Source organism: Nyctereutes procyonoides, unplaced genomic scaffold, assembly GCF_905146905.1.
Source record: "Nyctereutes procyonoides isolate TBG_1078 unplaced genomic scaffold, NYPRO_anot_genome, whole genome shotgun sequence".
In the NCBI taxonomy this organism is placed as follows: Eukaryota; Metazoa; Chordata; class Mammalia; order Carnivora; family Canidae; genus Nyctereutes; species Nyctereutes procyonoides.
Window position 1 is genome coordinate 12,742,064 of NW_026575144.1, and position 23,623 is coordinate 12,765,686.

General features: G+C 41.5%; 1 protein-coding gene across 1 annotated transcript in view; it reads right to left on the bottom strand.

Moving 5' to 3' along the window:
- The window catches only part of PCNX2 (pecanex 2), a 291,225-nt gene that overhangs the window by 59,538 nt on the left and 208,064 nt on the right, over positions 1-23,623 (bottom strand). Inside the window, exon 23 of the mRNA XM_055308988.1 lies at positions 19,108-19,235. Within this exon, the coding sequence (XP_055164963.1) occupies positions 19,108-19,235 (128 nt within the window). The remainder of the gene's footprint in view (positions 1-19,107; positions 19,236-23,623) is intronic.

Here is a 23,623-nt window from a genome sequence, read left to right on the forward strand (position 1 = left end):
ACAAGTCCCATGTCAGGCTCTGAGCCCATTGCAGACTTTGCTTGAGATTTTTCTCCCCACCCCCACCCCTCCCACTTGTGTTCTTTCTCTCTCTCTCTCAAATAAAGAAATAAATCCTAAAAAAAAAAAGTTGGGGGGTGTTTGTCAATATAGCCACCTTTGATGTGCCTGGGCTTTGACTTCTAACTCCTCATCCAAAAATAAGCTTCTTGATAGTGAAAGGAACAGTGCTCCCTTTCTCCTGCCAGAGTGGTGTCAGAGAAAGCCAGTTGAAACAGAAGGTTTAAATGATATCCAGAATATCATAACATGGTACTCAGAATGTTCAGATTTCAAAGACAATAGATGCCAACACTGAGATAACAGAAATGAGGGAACTGTCTGACAAAGACTTAGAACTAGTGTTCATAAAATTCTTCAACAAGCAATTAATACATTGGAAGCAAATGAAAAAAAATGTCTGTTAGCCATATGGATGTCTTCTTTGGAAAAGTATCTATTCATGTCTTCTGCCTATTTCTTAACTGGATTATTTATTTTTTGTGTGTTGAGTTTGGTAAGTTCTTTATAGATTTTAGATACTAACGCTTTATCAGATATGTCATTTGCAAATATCTCCTCCCATTCTGTAGGCTGCCTTTTATTTCATCTTGTCGAATGTTTCTTTCACTATCAAGAAGCCTTTATCTTGATGAAGTCCCAAAAGTTCATTTTTGCTTTGGTTTCCCTTGCCTACAGTGACATGTCCAGTAAGAAGTTGCTGTGGCCAAGGTCAAAGAGGTTTCTGTTTGTGTTCTCCTCTAGGATTTTGATGAATTCCTATCTCATATTTATGTCTTTCATCCATTTTGAATTTATTGTTGTATATGATGTAAGAAAGTGGTCTAGTTTCATTCTTCTACATGTTGCTGTCCAGTTTTCCCACACCATTTCTTAAAGAGACTTAAAGAGTCTTTTATCATTGGAAAGTCTTTCCAGTTTTGTTGAAGATTAGTTGACCGTAGAGTTGAGATTCCATTTCTGGGTTCTCTATTCTGTTCTGTTGATCTGTTTGTTTTTGTATTAGTATCAAACAAACAATCATCATGTTTGTTTTGTGCTAGTCATCAATATCTTGATGACTACAGCTTTGTAATATAGCTTGGAATCCAGAATTGTAATGCCTCCATTTTTTTCTTTTTCAGGATTGCTTCGGCTATTCTGGGTCTTTTGTGGTTCCATGCAAATTTTAGAATTGTTCTAACTCTGAAAAATGCTGTTGGTATTTTGATAGGGATTGCATTAAATGTGTATATTGCTTTGAGTAGTATAGGCATTGTAACAATATTTGTTCTTCCAATCCATGAGCATGGAATCATCTTCCATTTCTTTGTGTCCTCTTCAATTTCTTTCATAAGTATTCTACAGTTTTCAGAGTCAGGTCTTTTATCTCTTTGGTTAGGTTTATTCTTAGGAATCTTTTTGTTTTTGGTGAAATTGCAAATAGAATCAATTCCTTAATTTCTTTTTCTGCTGCTTCATTAATGCTATATAAAAATGCAACAAATTTCTGAACATTGATTTTATATCCCACAACTTTGCTGAATGCATGTATTAGTTCTAACAAAACAATTTTTTGGTGGAGTATTCTGGGTTTTCTACATAGAGTATCATATCATCTACGAAGAATGAAAGTTTGCCTTCTTCCTTGCTGATCTAGAGGCCTTTTATTTCTTTGGGTTGTCTGATTGCTGAAGCTAAGAGTTCCAGTATGATGTTAAGCAGTAATGGTAAGAGTGGACATCCTTGTCTTGTTCCTGACTAGGGGAAAGGTTCTCATTTTTTTTTCCCATTGAGGATGATATTAGCTGTGGGTCTTTCAGAAAAATAAGAATAGAAAGGAACTTCACCTGATAAAGACTGTCTACTAAAGACCTACAGCTAGCAATCATACTTAATGGTGAAATTTTAAAAAAAATATTTTATTCATTTATTCATGAGAGACACAGAGAGAGGCAGAGACAAAGGCAGAGGGAGAGGCAGGCTCCCCCTGGGGACCCCAATGTGGGACTCGATCCCAGGACCCTGGGATCACGACCTGAGCTAAAGTCAGACGCTCAACCACTGAGCCACGAAGGTGCCCCTCAATGGTGAAAGATTGAATGTTTTCCCAATAAAGCTGGGAATAATGCAAATATGTCCACTTTAAGAACTCTTATTTAACACAGTGCTGGAGGTTCTAGCCAATGGATTGAGACAAGAAAAGCAAATAAAAGGCACACAGTTTGGAAAGAAAGAAATGAAACAGTGCATATTTGCTGATGACATGATTATCGATAGAGAAATTTCAGAGAATCTACAAAAACAACACAACACAAAACAAAACCCCAGACCTAGAAAGTGAGCTCAGTTAGGTTTCAGGGTACAAGATAAGCTTACAAAAATGAAATGTATTTCTATGTACTAACAATGGATACCAAAATTTTTTAAAATACATTTTGAAATCACTCATAAAAAAGGGAAAATACTTGGGTTTTGTTAAACCTAAGAAAGCATATGCAGGGCTTATATGCTAAAGAATACAAAAATGCTGATGAAAGCAGTAAGAGAAGCGCTAACCAAATGGAGAGATGTACCATATTCATGCATTGGAAGACTCAGTAAAGATGTCAACTCTCTCTAAACTGATAGAAAGGCTTAGCATGGTTCCTGTCAAAATTCCCACAATATTTTTTGTATATATTTAAGGAAAAACACCAATCAAACACAATATTTTCCAAATAATAGGAGAGGATATTTCCCAATTCTTTATGAAAATAGTATTCTTCTGAAAACAAAACTAAAGGCAGTACAAAGGAGAAAGAAGAAAGAAAGAAAGAAAGAAAGAAAGAAAGAAAGAAAGAAAGAAAGAAAGAAAGGGATTTTAGGTGCAAAAATATATATTTATAAATATAAATTAGTCTAAAATTTGTACAGAAAGGCAGAAAAAAATTAGCTAAAACAATTTTTTTTTAAAAAAAGAAGAAAGTGGGAATTTACTTAATTTCAAGGTATATTATGTAACTTCAGTGATGAAGACTGTTAGGATCGGTAGAGGGTATTACATATAGATCAATGAAACAGAACAGAGAACCCAGAAGTAGACCCACACAAATATGCCCTATTTATTTTTTTAAAAAATAGAGGTAAAATTTGCATAACATAAGATTCATAATTTAACATTTCAAAGCAACAGTGTATTGGCTTTTAATACACTCACGATGTTGTGTGACTATCACTACTATTTAATTCTGGAAGATTTTTAGCATTCCCAAAAGAAACCTTTTATCTATTAAGCAGTCACTCCCTGTTCATCCCTTTCCCCAGCCCCTGGCAACCACCAATCTGTTTTTTGTGTGGATTTGACTGTTCCAAATATTTCATATAAATGGAATCACACTATATGCAGCATTTTGTGTCCGGTTTCCTTAATTTTACATAATGTTTTCAAAGTTCGTCTACATTATAGCATATATCAATATTGCATTCTTTGGGATGGCTAAATAATATTTCATTGTATGATATATGATATTTTGTTTGTCATTTCATCAGATAATGACATTTGGTTGTTTTCACTTTTTGGCTAGTATGAACAATGATTCTAGAAACACCTGTGCACAAGTTTTTGTTTGGAAACCTTCTTTGAAACTTTCTTTGGCATATGACTCAGAGTGAAATTGTCTTTTCTTGAGTGTTCACTGATGTAAAAAGCTTTTAACTTCAATAATCTAATTTTCTTTTGTATCTTGTGACGTTGGTGTTTAAGAATTCATTGCATATCCAAGAGTTTTACAGTTTTAGTTTTTTATACTCAAGTCTGACTCATTTTGATTTAATTTTTGTATAGGATGTGATGTGAGGGTTCAACAACATTCTTTTGCAAATGGATATCCTGTTGTCCCAGTATCATTTACTGAAAGACTGTCCTTTCCCCCATTGAATGGTCTTAGCACTCTTGTGGAAAGTCAATTGACTGCAAATGTATAAATTTATTCCAAAAAGGGCAGTTGCAATGTTGACAGGAGTCAATTGAATCTGTAGACCAATTTGAGGAATATTACCTTCTTCAAACTGATGAACATTGGATGTCTTTCCATTTATGTGTCTTCTTTAATTTCTCTCAGTGATGTTCCTAGTTTTTGGTGTTCATGCTTTCTACTTCCAGTCCATTCAGGCTAATCTCTTGGTATACAATTGTTTATAGAACCTACTGATAATCCTTGTATTTATGTAAGGTCGGTAGTAATGCCCTCACTTTTATTTGTGATTACAGTAATTTGTCTTCTCTAATTTTTTCTTGGTCATTCTAGAGAAAGATTTGTCAATTTTGTTGATATTTTCAAAGAATCAATTTTTTTGTGCCATCTATTGTCTCTATAATTTTTCTATTCTCCATTTCATTTGTTCCCACTCTGATCTTTATCATTTCCTGCTGTCTGCTTGCTTTAGATTTAGTTTGCTTTTCTTTTTCTAGTCACTTGAGGTGGAAGATCAGGTGATCGATTTGAGATTTTTCTTAATTTCTAATATAAGTATTTACAGGTATGAATTTCTCTCTGAGCACTGCTTTTGCTACATCCAATAATTTTTGATATATTATGCTTCCATTTTCATCCACCATAAAATAATTTTTTATTTTCTCTTGTTATTTCTTCTTTGACCCACTGGTTGTTTGAGAATGTTTTATTTGGCAAATATTTGGAGATTTTCCAGGTTTCCTCTTGCTGCTAATTTACAATTTCATTTCATTGTAGTTGGAGAACATAATTTGTACAACTTCAATCCTTTTACATTTACTGAGGTTTGTTTTATGGCCTAGCATATGGTCTAACCTGGAGAATAGTCCATGTGCACTTGACAAGAACATCTTTTTAAAAACTTTTGCCTGCAAAATACTCTTATGAGGCTAAAAAGCCATGGCACAGGAAGAAAATATTTTTAGTCACATACCCAACAAAACACTACTATCTAGCATATATAAAGAACTCTCAAAACTCAACAGTTAAAAAAATCCAATTAGAGAACAAGCACAAGACCTGAACAAACATTTCCCTGAAGAGATGATACCAATGGCAAATAAGCTCTGTAGAAGACTTTCAATACCATAGTGAATAGCAAGTAGTTAAGGAAATGTAAATGAAAACCACTACAAGAGATCACTATACACTATCAGAATGGCTAAAAGAAAAAAATAGTAAAAACACCTGCCAAAGATCTGGAGAAACTGGATCTCTCATATATTGCTGAGGGGAATGTAAAATGGCATACAGCTCCACTGAAAAAAGTTTGGCAGTTTCTTATCTCTCTCTTTTTTTTTAAGACTTATTTATTTATTCATGAGAGACACAGAGACATAGGCAGAGGGAGAAGTAGGCTTCTCGCAGGGAGCCGGATGTGGGACTCGATCGTGGATCCTGGGATCACGCCCAGCCAAAAGCAGACACTCAATCACTGAGCCACCAAGTCGTCCCAGTTAGGCAGTTTCTTAAAACACTACCATATGACCCAGTGATTGCATTCGTAGGCAATTATCCCAGAGAAGTGAAGACTTACATTCGAAAAGCTGTAGACTAATGTCCATAGCAGCTGTATTCATAATAGCCACAAACTGAGAACAACACAGATGTCCTCCGATGGTTGAGCTGTTAAAGAGAGTGTATATATCCATACACTCGGCTTTAAAAAGGGGCAAACTATTGACATATAAAATGACCTGAATGAATGTCTACTGAATTATGGTGAGTGAATACAGCTAACCCCACAAGGTTAAATACTGTATGATTCCAGTCTCATAACATTCTTGAAATGACAAAATTACAGAGTTGGAGAATGGATTAGTAGTTGACAGGAATTAAGAAGGGGGTAGGGGCAAGAAGGACAAATGTGTGCTTATGGAGGGACGACAGGAGAGAGATTTGCGGTGGCGGAAAAGCTCTGTATCTTTACTGTTATCAATATCAATACCCTGATTGTGACAGTTTTGCAAGATGCTAACACCTGTAAACTGGTAAAGGACATATGAGGGATCCCTCTGTATTATTTCTCTCAACTATACATGAATCTATAAAGAGCTTTAAAAAAGTTTAAGAAATCTCCTTAGCTAACAGCACGTCTGAATTTAGTTACTATAATAATGCATTCGTGTGCAATTCTCATTTCTGATCTGAACTTGCTTACATTTCCAATTAGGATTGCTTCTCCCATTTCAGCCAGAAGAGTCCAAGATTATTCAACATTTCAAATACAGGATATGAAATCCAACTATTCATTCACTGGAAGGTCATAAATATTTAGGGGGTGAAAAGTGTTTCTTCTCTTTCTGCAAATACAACTAATAAAAATAGCAATAAAAAAGTTCGAGTTGCTTGCAGTTGGGCAAAGAGTCAGGCAAAGGGGGACTTGAATAAATAGAGATGCAGAGGATTATAACTGATTTATAAAAATTAAGTTATCAAGGAGGTGCTGTTTTTTCCCCAAGCTAAACATGTTTGGTTTAGGGTTTTGACTTCTGGGTGCTATATCCTGGTAGCAAGATGCCTAATGTTATTTATGTGACAGTGTTTTAGAACGGTGGGTGAAATTTCTCCTGAAGACACATGTATTTTTTTTTCATTAGTGACCAGTAGAATGTACAGAATTGGATTAAGATGAGCCCCACACACAAGCAAAAAGGACATGATCATCCTTGGCAATGAATGAATCCCACTTGGGCAGTGACGCACATAGCCCCTATGAATTAACTCAGGTCTTCCCATTTGCATGACTGCTTGTCTCAGGAGAGGCAGCAACGTGAGAAGACACATTCGCTGAACATGAAGCCATTAACAGAGTGTCGTTTTGTCACCAAGGGATGTTGCACTTAATAAAAGCACACCAGTATGCTTCCCACTGAGAGGATTTCCCACTTCTCCTTTGCTGTTTTTTTTACTTCCAGAGTATGACACTATATTTTGCTCACCTTCCATCTTTTTTTTTCTCACCTTCCATCTTAAAACCCCAACAATAAAACTGCAATTTTAAGTCAATAAACCTGATTTCTGTTTCTAACTTGGTTAATAACTTATTAAACTATTTGAGGGATGAAAAGAAGAGAATCACTTAATTCTTCTGATCCCTAGTATTCTCATGCATAAAATGGCAACTGCACATTGCACAGGACTTTGGGTAGGAAATTAAAATAAAGAGCTTTGTCCATGACCGCCAACTTACAAAACTAAACAAAGAATTGCTTTAGCCTTGTAACAGGACAGTTACCCCCAGGGAACCATGAGAGATGATGGGTAAATAGAAAAAGCTTTTGATATCACTGCATCAGGACATTTGGGTATAGATTTTTCTGTAATGGGGAAAGGAACAGTAAAGTTTATCCTGAAAATGTTTTTCAAATTGATTTTTCAAATACTAAAATAGTTTGGGTCGAATCTTGGCTCCAGGAGCAAAAGGGCACTAGGCAACAGGTAATCAGTTCATTCATCTCTCCCAGTTGTCCTGCATTTGCCCCAGCCTTTTCCCAAACAAGTGATTTTTTAAAATTTATTACTGAAGTGTAGTTGACATATAATGTTATATTAGTTTCAGGTGGACAATGGAGTGATTCAACAATGCTATACATTACATAATGCTCACCACGCTTAAGTGTAGTCACTACACAGTATTATTACAATATTATTGACTATATTCCCTATGCTGTACTTTACATGTCTGTAACTTATTTATCACTAGATGTTTGTACTTCTTAATCCCCTTCACTTATTTCACCCATTCCCCACTCTGGTAACCATCAGTATGTTTTCTCTATGAGACTATTTGTTTTTTTATTTGTTCATTTGTTTTCTTTTTTAGACTCCACACATTAATTAAACTGTGTATTTGTCTTTCTCTGACTTACTTCACTTAGCATAATACCCTCTAGGTCCATCCATGTTGTTGCAAGTGGTAATACTTGTATATATATATATATATAATCTTCTTTATCCATTCATCTATCAAAGGACACTTGGGTTGCTTCCATACCTTGGCTATTATAAATAACGCCATAAACATAGGAGCGTACAAATCTTTTCAAAATAGTGCCCAAACAGGTTATTTGACAATGCTAAGGAAATCTCCTCTCTGGTGGCTTCCCTGGTGGCTGTACTTTATCCATGACAACTTTACATAGAAAGCTAGTGTTCTATCATTCTGAACTGCTCTTAAAAATTGCTTTTTAAAAACTTCATTTCCTACCCAATTTTCTTTAAAACCCACTAAGACCTTTCTCTCCTTCCTCTTCCTCAAGCTTCAAAGTATACCTCTCTCCAAAGCCTACCCTGACACTAGGAAGATAAGCTCTAACTATATAGCCTCTAAAACAAAAACTTTCTTTAATGTGAAAAGGAATGTAATACATTAAATTACCCTTGGTTTTATCAGGTAATTCCTTTTTTCTTATTCTCATGCATGTGATTATTTTTCCATTATTATTTTTCATCTAAAAATCTTGAAGGGGAGCATCACTCTACTTAACAGTTTACAGAGAGAAACAAACACAGCAATCTAGACACGAGAAAGTATTATAAACCCTATAAGTGGTGATGATGGCAGTGTTCCCAAAGGGACAAGAAAAAAAAAAGAATATATATGGCTTATATGTCCACATTATGTATAGATTTCATTAATCAGTTGGTACCACTGTGTACCAAGAAGCAGCAACCATATGCGAACCTGGGCCAGGTCTCTTGGCTCTCTGTAAAATAGGATTTTAATAGGATTAAAGTCAGTCATGGAAATATACTCAGATAACAAGATTACAGGAGCCCCATCTGATCACTACAATGCTAAGGAATGAGTTTTCACCTAGAGCCTCAAATGCATACATTCCCTAGGACCCAAAGTGGCCTGACCACAGCTGACTCCATCAGTCATGGGAAGAGTGAGAACATACTGACCATGGCCAACAACATCCATTTTGAGCATTGGCTGATCACAGGAAAGACCTGAAGGGCTCAGGGTTCTTGGGTTCTTGGGGAGTAAAACTACACTGTACAGATGCCTTGAGTCTACACAATAAATCTCCTACATTGGATATGTGATCCCATGCAGTAAAAGAGTCTGCAGATTGAACGTGGATTTAAAAGCTGACTATATCCTGCCTTCCTTTGTTTGGAAGAAGTCAGCCCAATCTCCAACACTCCCCTAAAAGCGGGGAAAGGACCCCACCCCCGCCCTCACTTGCTGCAGTGAAAAGGGTTCTGCCCACATGCTGTTATAGACTTACACCCCCTGAAACCATCTATCAACCTGATTCAGTCCCAAAGCCTTGCTCCTGTGTGACCTTGAAGTGTAGAGTCAGCAGCCCCAGACAGCCGGGAAGCAGGTGGGCATGTTGGACTCCTTCTTGCAGGCACATGGTCAACTTCACTACTCTGCACTTTTCAAATTCTTTAACTGCTCAGCAAAATGTAACAGGACCTTGAGTAAAATTATGCACCACAGCATAATGAATAATAAGCTCAAACCAGTGCTATTTGAGAAATTCACCACACTGGAGTTCCTCAAAAGCATCATCTTTCTGGAATGTATTTGCATAATAGCTTATTGCCACACCTGAAGTGTCAAACTTTACCCCTGGGTATGTGTGCGAGAGCTTTCTCATCCGTCAGCAAAACAGCAGGATGGGGCCAAGTTCATCATTTCGTTTCTCAGATATAATAGCATTGAGACACAGACCAGAAATTCCAGTTAAAGAAATCTGAGCCAGAGAAGGGACATGGAACAACTGGCCTCAGACACAGGGCCCATCAGCCATAGAGCCAGGGAAGGCTCCAACTCCTGACCTGCCACTCTGTTCTGGAGGTGCAATGGGGGATGCCTGGCACCTTCCCTGGTGTCTAACCTAGTTAGAACCACAGCATTATGGCAATAAAGGTCTGACCATCATGCTGCCACTTCTCGGAAATAAAAGGTATAGGGGAAGGATCCCTTGGAAAAAAGCCATCACTTGCTTTTACTAGGAACCTTTATTTTTTTTTAAAGATTTCATTTATTTATTTATAAGAGATACCAAAGAGAGGCAGAGGCACAGGCAGAGGGAGAAGCAGGCTCCCTCTGGGGAACCTGATGCAGGACCCGATCCCAGGACTCCAGGATCACAACGTGAGCCAAAGGCAGACACTCAACCACTGAGCCCACCCAGGCGCCTCTGTTAGGAACCTTTTGGTCTCAAGAGACAGAAAACCCAACTGGAAATGGTGTAAGCAAAATATGGAATACACTGGCTCACGCAGCCCAGAGCTCAGTCAGGCCCAGCAGACTCAGGGGCCAGGGCGGGTCAGCAGGAATCATGGTCCCATGTCCCATGGCCCTGTGTTCTTCTGTGTTTGCTAAACTCAGGCCCAGCTTGCTTTGTGGGGATGAGAAGGCTGCCAGCAGCATTCAGCCTGTGTCCTGCCCCTTCAGTCTAGGGGGAAAGAAAGGACCAACTCTCCCAGCATGGCTCCCTGCCCGGAAGCCCCAGAACCCACTCAGGCCAGGCAGAAACAACAGATCTCTGGGGCTCAGGTGTGAACCCTGTCTTTCTATTGCCTTGGCCCTTTGGCCACAGTGTCACTTCCTTCTCGGTTTCTTACCGGAGGCCTAAAGTCCAGAGAAACATTGAATGCAGAGCCAAGTTTCAGCAGAAAGAAATGAAATATGAGGCAGGCCCTGCATGGCTGTAAGTTCTCCATCAGCACCATTTGGCTGAGCTTCACTGAGCCCCTTTTGGCTTCACGGGCTGCCTTGACACCTTCGTTTTATCATCTATAACTAAAAAATGTTTCTCCTTACTTCTGTTCCATTTAGAAAGTTTGGGACTTGGTCCATAATCCTGTCCTGGCTGCACCCACAAGTCCCAGCACCCGCAGTCTTCCCAGATGTGGCCCCATGGTGGCTGAGCTGTGTTAACCCCTAAGCACATTTCTTTTATCAATTTCAAAGTGATTCCTAAGCATTTTAAAACTACTTAAAATTCTCACACTTATATATGCACCCAGACAGCCCTGCATTGTCCCTTCTGTGGAGGGAGGTTCGCAAAGACCTACCGTTAGCTCCGAGGAAAAGTCAGGGTATTCTTTGATTCCTTTCACAGGTGTCTGAAGTTATTGAACACCCCGTAAAACTAAGGGCAGGTGATGGCCCCCAAGAAGAATTTTTCATATCAGCCATTTAAAAAGAAAATTGCATCTGGGTAAGTTCGACCCCCTTTCTGGGCCTGAGACTTCATTCAGGCTTGCAGGTGGTCACTCAGTGCCCCTGAAGGTCACCAAAGCCTCATTTCTGTGCTAATCTCACAGCTCCAGACCTGAAAGGCCTGGAACCAATACACCCGCCTCACATTGCTGGTGACCACAAATTCCCAGTCTAAGAGGTCCCACGCGACCAGGTCTGGCAGCACTGGAGGCGGCAGGCCACACCCAGAGGGGTACCCCTCATGCCTCCGTGCTCAGGTTCTGGAGCTTCGGAAAGCCAGCTGGGTGACAGCACATGGCCAGGGCCCGTGAGGGTGGGAGCCCTGCTGAGACCCACTGCATCATAGCACCCCGGGCTGAAAGAAGTCATTTCTGGAGTCAGGGAGGCTCAGTGAGGTGGCCTCGAGGCCTGGACTGCCCTGCCTGCCCTTCCAGCCAGGCTCCTCCACTAAACACGGCTCTTGTGACAGCATCTCTTTCCCGTCCCAAACAAACCCTTTAACTGGCAGCACTGAGCTTTTTTAGTGTGGGAGGCATGTGAGAGGCTTCTGGACATAAGGAACGTGCTCAAAGCTTAGAAGAAGACCAAATCTGGTTTAACGTCTTGACTCTGCCATTGACTCATTCTGTGACCTTGGGCAAGTGAATTAACTTCCCGAGTTTTCTTTTTCTGATCTGTGAAATGAGAAAAATGAAATTCTACTTCTAGAATGGGTATACGGACAAGAATGAATATATTTGGGAAGGTGAGTCCAACACACGCCTAGGCATGGATCTGAGAGCTCTAACAGCCCTAAGACATCTGATAAAGGACCTTCAAGACTTTCATCTCATTATGTCCAGGCACTTTGTGAACATATCCAAATAAGTTGTAGAGTAGCTTAATTGCAAGTTGAGATATGTAAATCCCACCCCTGCATAATTGCAAATTTTAATTATAGTGCTGCATTTTACTATCAAACCACAAGCCAAATAAACTTTCTGCTTTGCATTAGAGAAAAAAAAATAAAAACTACCTTTTGAGAAGCTCCAATGCTTTGCACAAAGATCTTAAGAATCATGCTTAAAATAGCTCAGTGGGTAGAGAACATCCAAAAAATCTTCCCCATTGTGAAAAGGTAAAAAGTAAAGTGCGATGTTGAGAACTTCTTTGACTGCCTGCCCTGAGTCAGGCACGCTGGCCCTGTCCTGCACATCGTCATTAACCATGTGTGAAGACAGAGATGGTGCCAGGCCTGCAGAGTGTGCAAGTGAGGGGCTGGAGAGATGATGAAGGGAGTCATTGAAATGGGCCTCTAAGGACTGGAATGTTATAGCCAGTGGGGTCAAGAGTTGGTAGAGGAAATGTAAATTTCTGATTTTCATTAAAATACACACATAAGATTGGGATGATGAACGGCTGGCTTGGCAATACTTTAGTAAAATAATCGAGAGATTTTAGATTTTAGAAGGCATAAATGAGAGCAGAACATCTGGCTCACAGGAAGTCACATCTACCATGAGCTGAGTAGATGACATCTGGAACAGGCTGGAAGGGAGGGTTAGAACCAACCCAGCAAACATCTGGATGAGGGCGGCAAGGATGCCCGAGGTCTGGACCATTTCAAAAAGTAGGGCTGTTCAGCCTGAGAAAGAAGGCAGTGAAGGGAGAGATCTGTAGGAGGACAAGAGATCTAGGCGGCGTGAGGATGCTGGTTGCTCCAGCAGCAGCAGGTGTGTCCAGGTGAGAACACAGGAGCAGACCCAGCACGTGAAGAGCCCACTGCTGTGGCAGACCCCGCTCATCGGGGTTGCCTAAGAAGGCATGAGGGCTGCTCCACCCAGAGTAGAAGAGGCTGGGAGCCTCCTTTCTGTGGGGGTTCTGTAATTCCAAGGGTCTGTGCTAGCCTCGCTTCAATATTACAAACCCACAGAGGCCCTAGGAAATAACACAGGATGATTCATGGAAGCCCACAGAGACTAGTTGAAATATTTAGATCATATAGTCTGTTGTTTGATAAAATACAAAATAGTGACTCCCTAGAGATGATGTTTTTCCGCTAAGGCAGCAATGTTGCTTAAAGAACAGGACCAGGTTTGCGATGGGTGGAGGCATCAAAATAAACACAGCACTAAAAGGTGAATACTAATATTTAAGGGGCATGTCAAGCACGCTGTGGAGTCGATGTTACATGGTCTATACTTGCATCCTTTCACCAGTTGGCATGATTGCGTTTGGCCATTTCAGAATGGATTTCTGATAGGTTGCAAGGACATATGAAATATGTCTAGACATAGCTGAATTAAAAGCTGAATGAGAAAAGATAGTAATATTGGGAAGGAGAACAAAATGGGGACAGGATTACCACAGTGAACCATGTCTGAACCATGTTCAGTATTTATGACTGCTGAGAGGCACAGAGAGCCAGTCAACCCACTTTACAGGTGAGATACCTGAGGCTCACAGACTGAATAATTTCCCAGAGTCAAAACACCTAACCAAGCATATATGCTGGGGTTTTCATGGTGCTCTGGCTGGCTACAAAGCTCCCACTTTCTGGTGTACTACCATTGTCTCAGGAAGAGCTGGGATGAAGTAATGCTGATTACCTTCTTGCTAACTAGACTGGGACCAAGGACTACAGGAATACAGAATTGGAGGTTTTCACAGACTAGTCACATAGAGAGACTCCTATTAGTTAAAGCTTAGCATGGGGATCCCTGGGTGTTGCCGCGGTTTGGCGCCTGCCTTTGGCCCAGGGCACGATCCTGGAGACCCGGGATCAAGTCCCACGTCGGGCTCCCGGTGCATGGAGCCTGCTTCTGTCTCTGCCTGTGTCTCTGCCTCTCTCTCTCTCTCTCTCCTCTCTCTCTCTGTGACTATCATTAAAAAAAAAAAAAAAGCCTAGCATGGTGCCCTCCCGTAAATGCTTAACACTTATTTGTGGAGAAGGATAATGCCTGGAATAATTTAGCATTTTATTTTATGTTTGAAAGACTTTATTTATTTGAAAGAGAGAGAGAGAGAGAGAGAGAGAGAGAGAAAGAACACGCACAAGCAGGGGGCAGGGCGGGGAGGGGGAGAGGGAGAGGGAGAAGCAGACTCCCTGCTGAGCGTGGAGTCCAATGCAGGGCTCGATCCCAGGACCCTGAGATCATGACTTGAGTTGAAGGCAGATGCTTAACAGACTGAGGCACGCAGGTGCCCCTGATTTAACATTTTATAACCAATCTGGAGAATCTGATAGAAATGTAACCACCATGAAAGCTATATTTTCAGATAGCTGTTCTATGTGCCTCCTCATAGCGATGGCATTTTATATTTTATACAAGACTTTTGATATATCCAAACAAACTCATTTTTAAAAAGATTTATTTATTTATTCATTAGAGAGAGAGATGCAGAGACACAGGCAGAGAGAGAGAAGCCGGCTCCTCGCAGGGAGCCTGATGTGGGACTCAATCCCTGGACCCGGGGTCATGCCCTGAACCAAAGGCAGACACTCAAGTGCTGAGCCACCCAGGCATCCCAAACAAACTCATTATTAATGGAACTTTTCATTCATTAGGGCTAAAGATAGTCAACTCCTTTAGGACCAAGATATTTGCCGAGATAAGCAAAAACACGAGTTAATATTTCTAGCCTAAACATTTGTTTCACATTAATGACAAAGTTTGGTTATCTAGCAATTGTTTATATATAAAGAGAAGGGTGACAGATCATAATATCAGAATGTGTTTCTAAAGCTTTTAGAATACTCTGACATAAGGGGATTTAAACACAAAAGGCAGTATTATTATAGTGCATTTGTTGTCATTGCCTGTAATTTAAGTGGAGACACCAGGCAGAGCTCATCAAGACAGACTTTAAAGCCCATATTAGTCAAGAGAACATCGGTTTAACAGTGACCTTTCTAATAATGGCAAATAGAACCCAGATGAAGATTTCTTTTCCCTTTTACACAATACTTTGGGACTCAATTCACTTAATAGAGAACACCTACTACGTGCATGGCCCCCATGAGACCCAGGATAAAAAAAGAAACAAGTCCAGATTTGGAGAGAAGTACAGTCTATGCCAATCCTGGGTAGAAGTAGCTGATGGCCACAAGGCAAATTTATCTTCCAAAGACAGCTGCTATAATACTTCTCTTTCCAAAGGCCTTCCTGAACCTCATCACTCTTACATCAAAAGAGGGACTGTGGGTGACTGTGGGAAATGGAGAAGTTGGGTAGTTTCATGAAGGGCAAGGCTTACCCAAGGCAAGGCTTGGGAGATCCACAATATGTGATCCATAATCTATAATATGTGAGGTATGCAGAATGTTTTGGAAATAAGCTAGACATTGAGATTAAGATGGAGGAGGGTCTGGATCTGTGCTGTCCAATGTGGTAACCTCTAGACACACATGGTATTGAAATTTGAATTCACTACAACTAAATAGAAGAAGTAAAAATTCAGAGGGCACCTGGGTGGCTCAGTAGGTTATGTATCTGACTCTTGATTTTGGCTCAGGTCATGATCTCAGGGTCCTGAATTCAAACCCTGTGTCAGACTCCTGGCTGGGCAGGGAAGTTGCCTAAGATTTTCTCTCTCCCTGTCCCTCTGCAACCCCCTCCTCAGCTTTCTCTTATTTTCTCTCTCTCTCTCTCTCTAAAATAAATAAATAAATAAATAAATAAATAAATAAATAAATAAATAAATAAATAAAAAGTAAAAATTCAGTTCCTCCATCACATTAGCCCTGTTTCAAATGGTCATGTGGCCAGTAGGGCTGCCGTACTGGACAGTGCAGATGCAGAGCACTTGCAGGAATGCAGAGCTTCTTACTGGACAGTGCTGGTCCACATGGTATTTCTTCCTCCTCCTCAGGCAACTGTGATTCACCACAGGCCTTTGAGACAGCATGGAACCTGGTGCGATGCGCGCAGAATTGACGAGAGTACAGGGGTGTCAGGAGGGCAGAGGACACATTTGTCATCTGCCCCCAGGGAGGAGCAGTGTTGGGGAACAGGAAGCCTGTGGATTTTGAGACAGTCCGGGCTGGGGAAAACAGACCTGCCATAGTTACCAGGTGGCTGGTGATGTACTTATCGGCATCTTGGGGTATTAAAATGGTTTCATTACAGCTTTGGGCTCCCTGGAGACTTGGAGAAACTAAAGTCAGCTTCTGAAGGCCCAACAGAAAGCCTGGAGGACAGGGAGGGCTGGCAGGCAAGGCAGTGGGGGTGGCAAGGGAGAGGAGGCCCAGGACAGGGGACTGCAAGTGCACCAGTCACAGCGCAGCTTGGCGGTGGGGTGCGGAGGTACACCCACTGGCATTACGTGCCCACTGAATCTCTGCAGGAAGAGTATCTTTCATCAGCATTTGAAAGTGAGGGGACAAGTAGTGAACAACTATACAGAATCAATAGCCCTTGTAACCAAGTGCTCCTTTGTAGGTAACGGAGCAGCTGTGTAGATGCTCTCCAGCAAGAACACGGGTAGGGTAGTCATTAGCATTTGAAATAAAAACCAACAGTTTAAGATAGAATGAGCTTTCCAGAGCATTTGCAGTGATCCAGATGAGATTTCCTGCCATTTCCTTTCCCAGTACCTACCCCTTAAATGTCCTGAACTCCACCACTGATCTTTTAAGCAGGACTCCATACTCTGATGTTTAATGCACGGTGACAAGCCTGGGTTTTGCATCAGGAACTTTTTCCCTCAGTGGGACTGAACATTTTCTCTAACTGGGCCGCCTCAGAGAAACCCAGTGAAGGCTGGACAGCCTTATACATACCCCAGTTCCTGAGGTAGACACCTCCCAACTACAGCCAAAGGTAGACACCGCCCCCCGCACATATCAGCGCTAACCTGGGGACAGAACAGCTCACAACATAATCCGTTATTTGTGACACCAAGTAAGGAAATGTTAACGCTACTCTAGAGGCCCACACATTTAAGTAACCCACACAAGCTGCCAGCTCAAGTACCACACTGCATCCTGGAGGCGGAGAAACTAAATAAGAAAACACAGAACACAAGAAAGCCCTTGCTCTGCACAAGCGTTAAGATGCCTCCCTGCAATAAAATCTCCCCACGGAGCTTGTCTATTCCCCTTTCTGTTGGGGAAGCTTAAAACCCTTTCTGGCTCAACATGCATCTTGCTTATGTCAGACTGCAGGCCAGAAAGACTGGCTCCTAACTCACCTGAGAATAGGAGACCAAGAGGAATCTTTGGTACTAACGATCAAGTTGAAAATATCTTCCACTTTCCTGCCTGGTTAAGAGCAAAGGCCTGGCCACTCTTATTTACAAGTTTAAATGTGGTTTTCAGAGCTCCAAAAAGAGACCCCCGCCCCAAATTGTTTTCCCCTAAAGAAAGATAAAGTAAGCCAGTGCCCAGCGTTTGCTTTTCCTCTCTAGCCCTGTAAATACGCGCAGTATCTCTTTAAACAAACACAAAACAGGACTCTCGCTTATGTGCAAAATTTCACACAGTTACTTGTCCTACTGCAAAAAGCCCACCTCTCTTAGAATATGAGGAACCTGCCAGGAACCCAAAGGGTCCCCCCACCTCTTCCTGGCCTCCCAACCCTGGCCTCACATGGAGGATTCTGGTTTCATTGGTTCTCCCCCCAGGGACACCCCAAAGGTGGGCTTGCCGGAGGTGCGGCACCTCGTCGTGGTAAACACCTGTCAGTGTGGGCCAAGTGGGGACTGACGGACATCTGTGCAGAGCAGTCAGAGAAGCACAGCAGCACAGGCTCACACGGGGATGCTCTTCACCAGGCCTTGTTCCATGGGCTCTATGTCTATGAACTCATTTTCTCCCCACAGCAAGTCTGTGAAGTAGGTCTCTCGTTTTGCCCCCATTTTACAGAAGAGAGAGAGAGGCCTGAGGTCACCGGCGTTAAGTGGTAGGAGTGAGATGTGAGCCCAGGGGGGCCGGCACCACAGGCTGAGTTTTAATCCTACCCGTTACTGCCAGTCCCACGGAGGTGTGCATTTTACCGTCACAGAAACCATCGAAGGGGAGAAAAAGAAATCACAGACTTCCTAGGTTAAAGGGGTCTTGCATGAGACACAAAGAGCACATGGTAAAGTGCCAGAGTCGTGCAAAATGCAGACATACTATTGAAGGTGGACTGGGGTTTATGGGCTCAGACAGGTAAGGTTAAAGTTAGGGGGAGGAGTTCCAAAGCACAAGACTGCCTCCTCTACCCCCAGCTGAAGATGGGCCCACTGGCCAGCAGGCTCCTCTGCCACCTGTCCTCAGCTCCCTCCCCCTGGCCCCCCAAGCCTGAGGAGCTCTGGAAAATTACTTAGTGAACCATGACTCTGTCCTCACACCTTTCCTTAAGAACTAACTGTCCCCACTCCATCACTGTTTGCTGGAGGAAATTTATGACCAGCCGGTCCAAACAGTCAAGAAAATACATAAATCATCTTCTACAAGTTTCATAGCGCTCTAGAGAAATGAGTGTCCTCCTTTATGCTGAGCTGTGAAGTGTGTACACTTGCGTATGACAGGCATATGTGGGATACTCACAGAGGGGTACTGCCAGGAGGGGACACGTGCCTTCCGGGGGCAATGTCCGCCAAGCAAATGGGATGACGTCAGCTCCCCTAACCACCTTCCTGAGGGCAACTAATAATACTCGGCAGCGAGAACCCATTTCTCCTGCAGGATCGGTGAAACCTGGACTGGAACGTGACTGCAAATCTGTGCTCAGGCCTGTTCTGTCCAGAGCCTAGAAGCTCCCATGCTGAGCGATGAACCGAGGGAGCCACTGGGGGACAAGCTCAGCTCCCAGCAGGCGAGGCATGAAGCCTGAGCCTCAACCTGGAGGAAGGTCAAGGAGCATCCAGAAGCATGAATCTTAGCAAAGCACGTGAGCATCAACTTTAGGATCTTACTTGTAGCTCTTCTCCCAGAATTTGACTGGCCTAACATATGAGGTGATGAAAATGACGCTCCCGAGAAATGGGCTCAGTGGAGTAGAAAAGATGGAGGTGACAATCGTCTGAAAGAAAAGCATGGCAGAATCTGAGAGTCTTGAGTTAAGGCAAAAAAAAAATTTTTCGTGTTATCATACATTGAAATATTATCTCAGGTTTTGACTCGTTTATATTAAAGCTGTTTTCTCACCAAGGAAAGAAAGGAGGGCATACACTTGATCTCTCTGTGTACACAGTCAGGAATATAAAACTTTCAGTAGTATCCTGCTAGGTCTCATTTCGCCAGCATGAAAACCAAATGATTCTCATAAAAATCCCAGCAGCCTGGGATACCCAGAGTATGATTTATGGCAAAGACTTAATATCTAAGGTTTGGGAAGAACTGTTTCTTTTTACTAGGATATCATTAGCAGGACAAAACACACTGTGCTACATTTACTAAAGTATTAAGTAGCTTTATAAATAATTAAAATTAAATTACACTTTTAAGAGAAATAAATAGCTCTGTTTGAGAAGGTAGCATCTCCATTTCTCAAAGAATCTTTTCCCACTATTCAAAACAATATGTTCCTTATGATATATTGAACACCAACAACTCAAGTCATGTCTGATTTATAAGCTAAAAATGTATACATATGAAGTCACAGCATTTTGCACTCTGTCTGGGTTTCTCACGTCCTGGCGGGACTCACTTTTACACACCCTAGTTAATCAGAAACATCGTTCAATATTAAAATTGGTTCTGTGGTCATTTTTGGAATTAAGACCAATTAACTGATCTCTAGAAATCTTCGGAAGGTGTCACAAAGGCTGGTCCCTTCCCAGTCTGTCTCCATCACTCAAGGACTGCTCCTAGCTGCCAATCTCACATGTCGCCCTGGTGCAGGGGTGACGGTGGGACTGTGGCTGAGGCGACAGAGGCCACTGTGGTGCCAGACTGTCCAGGGCTTACACAGGCACATTGTGCCTCATCCCTTGTCCCTGCGGGTCGGGGCTCAGAGCGTCCTGCTACAGGTCTGATCTGACCTCCTACAGGGCTGATCTGCCTGCCTGGAAGGGGACTTTCTCACCACTGCACAAATTGAGGTCTTATTTCTTTACCCTGTGTTCCAAAAAGTACTGGAACAACGTAAAAAAGAAATGCCTGGCACAGATAGGAAGACTCCATGTGTCACTGTCAATCAGAAGATAGAAGTGATCCAGGCACCCAAATGCTTTCTTATACTCTCCGCCAGGTGCTAGAGGCTGGGGGTTGGGGGGGTTGGTCATGGGGACCTTACCACCCACTTACATGTAAATCCAGAAAAGGAGAGCCTTGTGCTATCATGGGCACTTCACTTCCCCATGCATTTTCACAGACCTAAACTCAAAGTTTTGCTTTCGGAATAATTGTGTCTATTTTATTTTTTTCAACTTGCTATTTACCTCCACGCAACCTCAGAAGTGAAATGACATATCCTCCATTAATAATCCATTCCGTTGTGGAATTGTTTGGGTATCGAAAAGATCTCTATTGTGCTAGAATTTAAATCCAATTCCTTTTATTTTGACCTCGTGCACATGGAGAGCTACAGAACAATGAGCTACTGGGAAATCTATTATCACCCATCAGTTTTTTCTTCATTGGAAAGCTGAAAATATTTGAAAACCTGGGCCACAAAACACACCAAATTAACCATGCCCCTTGTCACAGGAAGCAAAGGGAACTGCATGGGGGATGTCATAGAATAAAGGTACTGAAAAAATGTAAGAAGGCAGAGCCATGGTGGGAGTGGGGGTGGGCGCAGATTTTTCTGACAGGAGGAGGACAGGAGGACACTGGGGGGTTTGCAGAAAAACCAGGACAAAGCCACATGGCGCTGGGGCTGAGCAGGATGCTAGAGGGGCTGGCACTGCTCTTCTTTTTGATTCTATATATTTCCCCCAAGATTATGTTGTCCATTTTTTAAATGCCAGAAACAATTACCCAGAATTTAAGTCCGGAAAGCAGTCTGAGCCTGTAAATAAAATTCAATGTGGTAGGAAAGGAAATAAAGTTTAACAGGTCAGACATAGGGCAGAAGTGAATAGGTGGCCTCAGAGGTTATTTTATTTAGGGGAAATTGAGTAAGAAATACAGCATTCTCAAGGCAAATATGAATGCCTGAGAGTATAACTGCTCAGGCAATGCCAAGAAACAGGGACTCCGATGAGAACGGGCACAGGGGGCTCTCTTTGTTTCTTACCAACAGGGAGATGGTGACTCTGTCAAAAGCTTGTAAAATGAAAACATTTACATCAGTCCTTAAAGTTAAAAACAAATCATTTGAAGCTCAAAAGAATATACCAAATAGAAAGTTGCCTTCCCCGTATATACATTTAACAGAGATAATCTGGCCGGGTCTGTGTAATTACTGGAAGACAATGGTTTTGTATGGTCTCTACTTGTAAAAGGGTGAGCACTCTCATCCGTCCCTGGAGGTTACAAGCTCGGAAACTAAGAGACGCTACCGAGGGAGAAAACATGCTAGTACTGGAAAAAGCAATTTACTAAACAGTGCCCCGCTGGCCTGAACGCTAATTCAGTTCCAAAATGGAGCAAAGTAGTCCCTTCCTGATGCCAGGATTGAACCCACAGCTTCTTAATAGAGTGATAAAATAATTAATGTTTCAAAATTAGTCGAGATCCAGGGCTGGTAGCTTAGGACCCTCATAACTTTGCCTTGACAGCATATATATCCAGTTTTCTCAACTATTTGGGGGGGGGGGGGGGAGGCTCCAAGTACCATAAGCTGTCACACAGTGGAGGTGGTCAGGCTCCAAGGTCACTTCAAAGGCTCTGTATCTTAGGAGAAGGGAGGAAGTGGATGTCACTATCAGGGGCAGTTTTAGGAAGAAGGCATGGGGATCAATAGAGTGTCCTAAAACAGAGCAACCAATTGCCAGATGAAATCTACATCTCAAATGTTCAGTTTCCTGAGAATAAGTCCACCCACCAAGAAAGCACTTAGATTTAATATGCACCGGGTAAAATCTGAGGTAGATGCTAACACCATGTTTATTCTTGTAGGAGATATTAAGCGCCAGATATGAAGTGCTTCTGCGTGAACCCTCAACACACAAACAGGTCAGGTAATTGAAAGTTATGGCTCCCAGAAGGGTCTTAACTCAGCTGTGGAAACTCAAGGAGTAATTAATATCCCGGAACTCACCTAACAAGGAATAGGAGGCACAAGAAATGCTACAAATCTGCATGGGACCAAAGTTAGGATAAAACTAGGAATCATAATGTCAAGTTTCAAATTCTTTGTGCAACACCTCAACCTCAAATTTGCATCATCCAATAATTTTTATTTAATAAACAGACTTTATTTTTTAAACACTTTAAACTCAAGATCAGATGTGTGTTTAAGCAGACACATTTCAGAAATAAGTAAAAATCACCTCACTCTTTCATCTCACTGTCTTTGTGTTTTAAATGACTATTTAGAAAAACTAAAATTACTGTTATTGTAGAAAATGATTGCAGTTAAAGGGGGGAAAGAGGGAAAAAGAGTGTAAAAGCTACACTCCCCAAATTTTATTTTCCCTCAGCTTGTTCTGCCAAATAACCTTGAAATACTTCAGAAATATCAATGCAGGTCTAAGAATAGGTGCACAGAACAATGTGCCTTGTAAAGCCAGCTCTTGGTAGGCTTACAAAGATGCTTTTAAACAAATGAGTCTGGAGAAGGGCATTTTTAAAAACCTAGGATATATTATTTAACGATTATCCCAAATATGTTTCCATGCTTATACATGAAGGTAAGTCCCAGAAACTGTTCATGAATCGTCTTTAATGAGCCTCATGTGAACATTGTACAAAAGGAAGTTCTAGAACCGGGAGTCACACACACCAGGGGATAAGAATCTTGGGCAAGCTTCTGAAGATGAGCATTCCAAGATCCACCCCCTGAAACATGATTTTGAAAGTATGCGCTGGGCTCAGGGATTTCATTATTTAACAAGCTCCTCCAGGGATTCCAATACAAGTACTCCTTGAAATACCTCATGGAAAGCACAAGTTTAGGAAGTATAAATTGGATGGGAAGGAAAACCTTTGAGGGCAAATTTTAGGCCTGAGTCAAGGATATTTTTGTTTACTCTCACTCTTCAAGATTATTTTTTATTAATATATCTCTCCACGTACTCACACCCACCCCCCATGCAATTAAGCTATCTGTGTCAAAGTGATCTTTAGGAGCAGCATCTCAAGTTTGTTTTGAAGTCAATTAAAACTAATTATCATTATGAAAACACTTAAAAATTGACAAAGAAACCAAATGAAACTCTGAACAATAAAACTAGGCTTCTTGGCTAAGAGCAGCTATAAAACAAAACCATCAATTATTTTTTTTAGGTTTTAGAAAACTTTGGTTAATTTCTATGTGCATCACATTCTGAGTTTTGAATATTACTCACATATGTGATCATTAAACTCTATCATCATATGGTA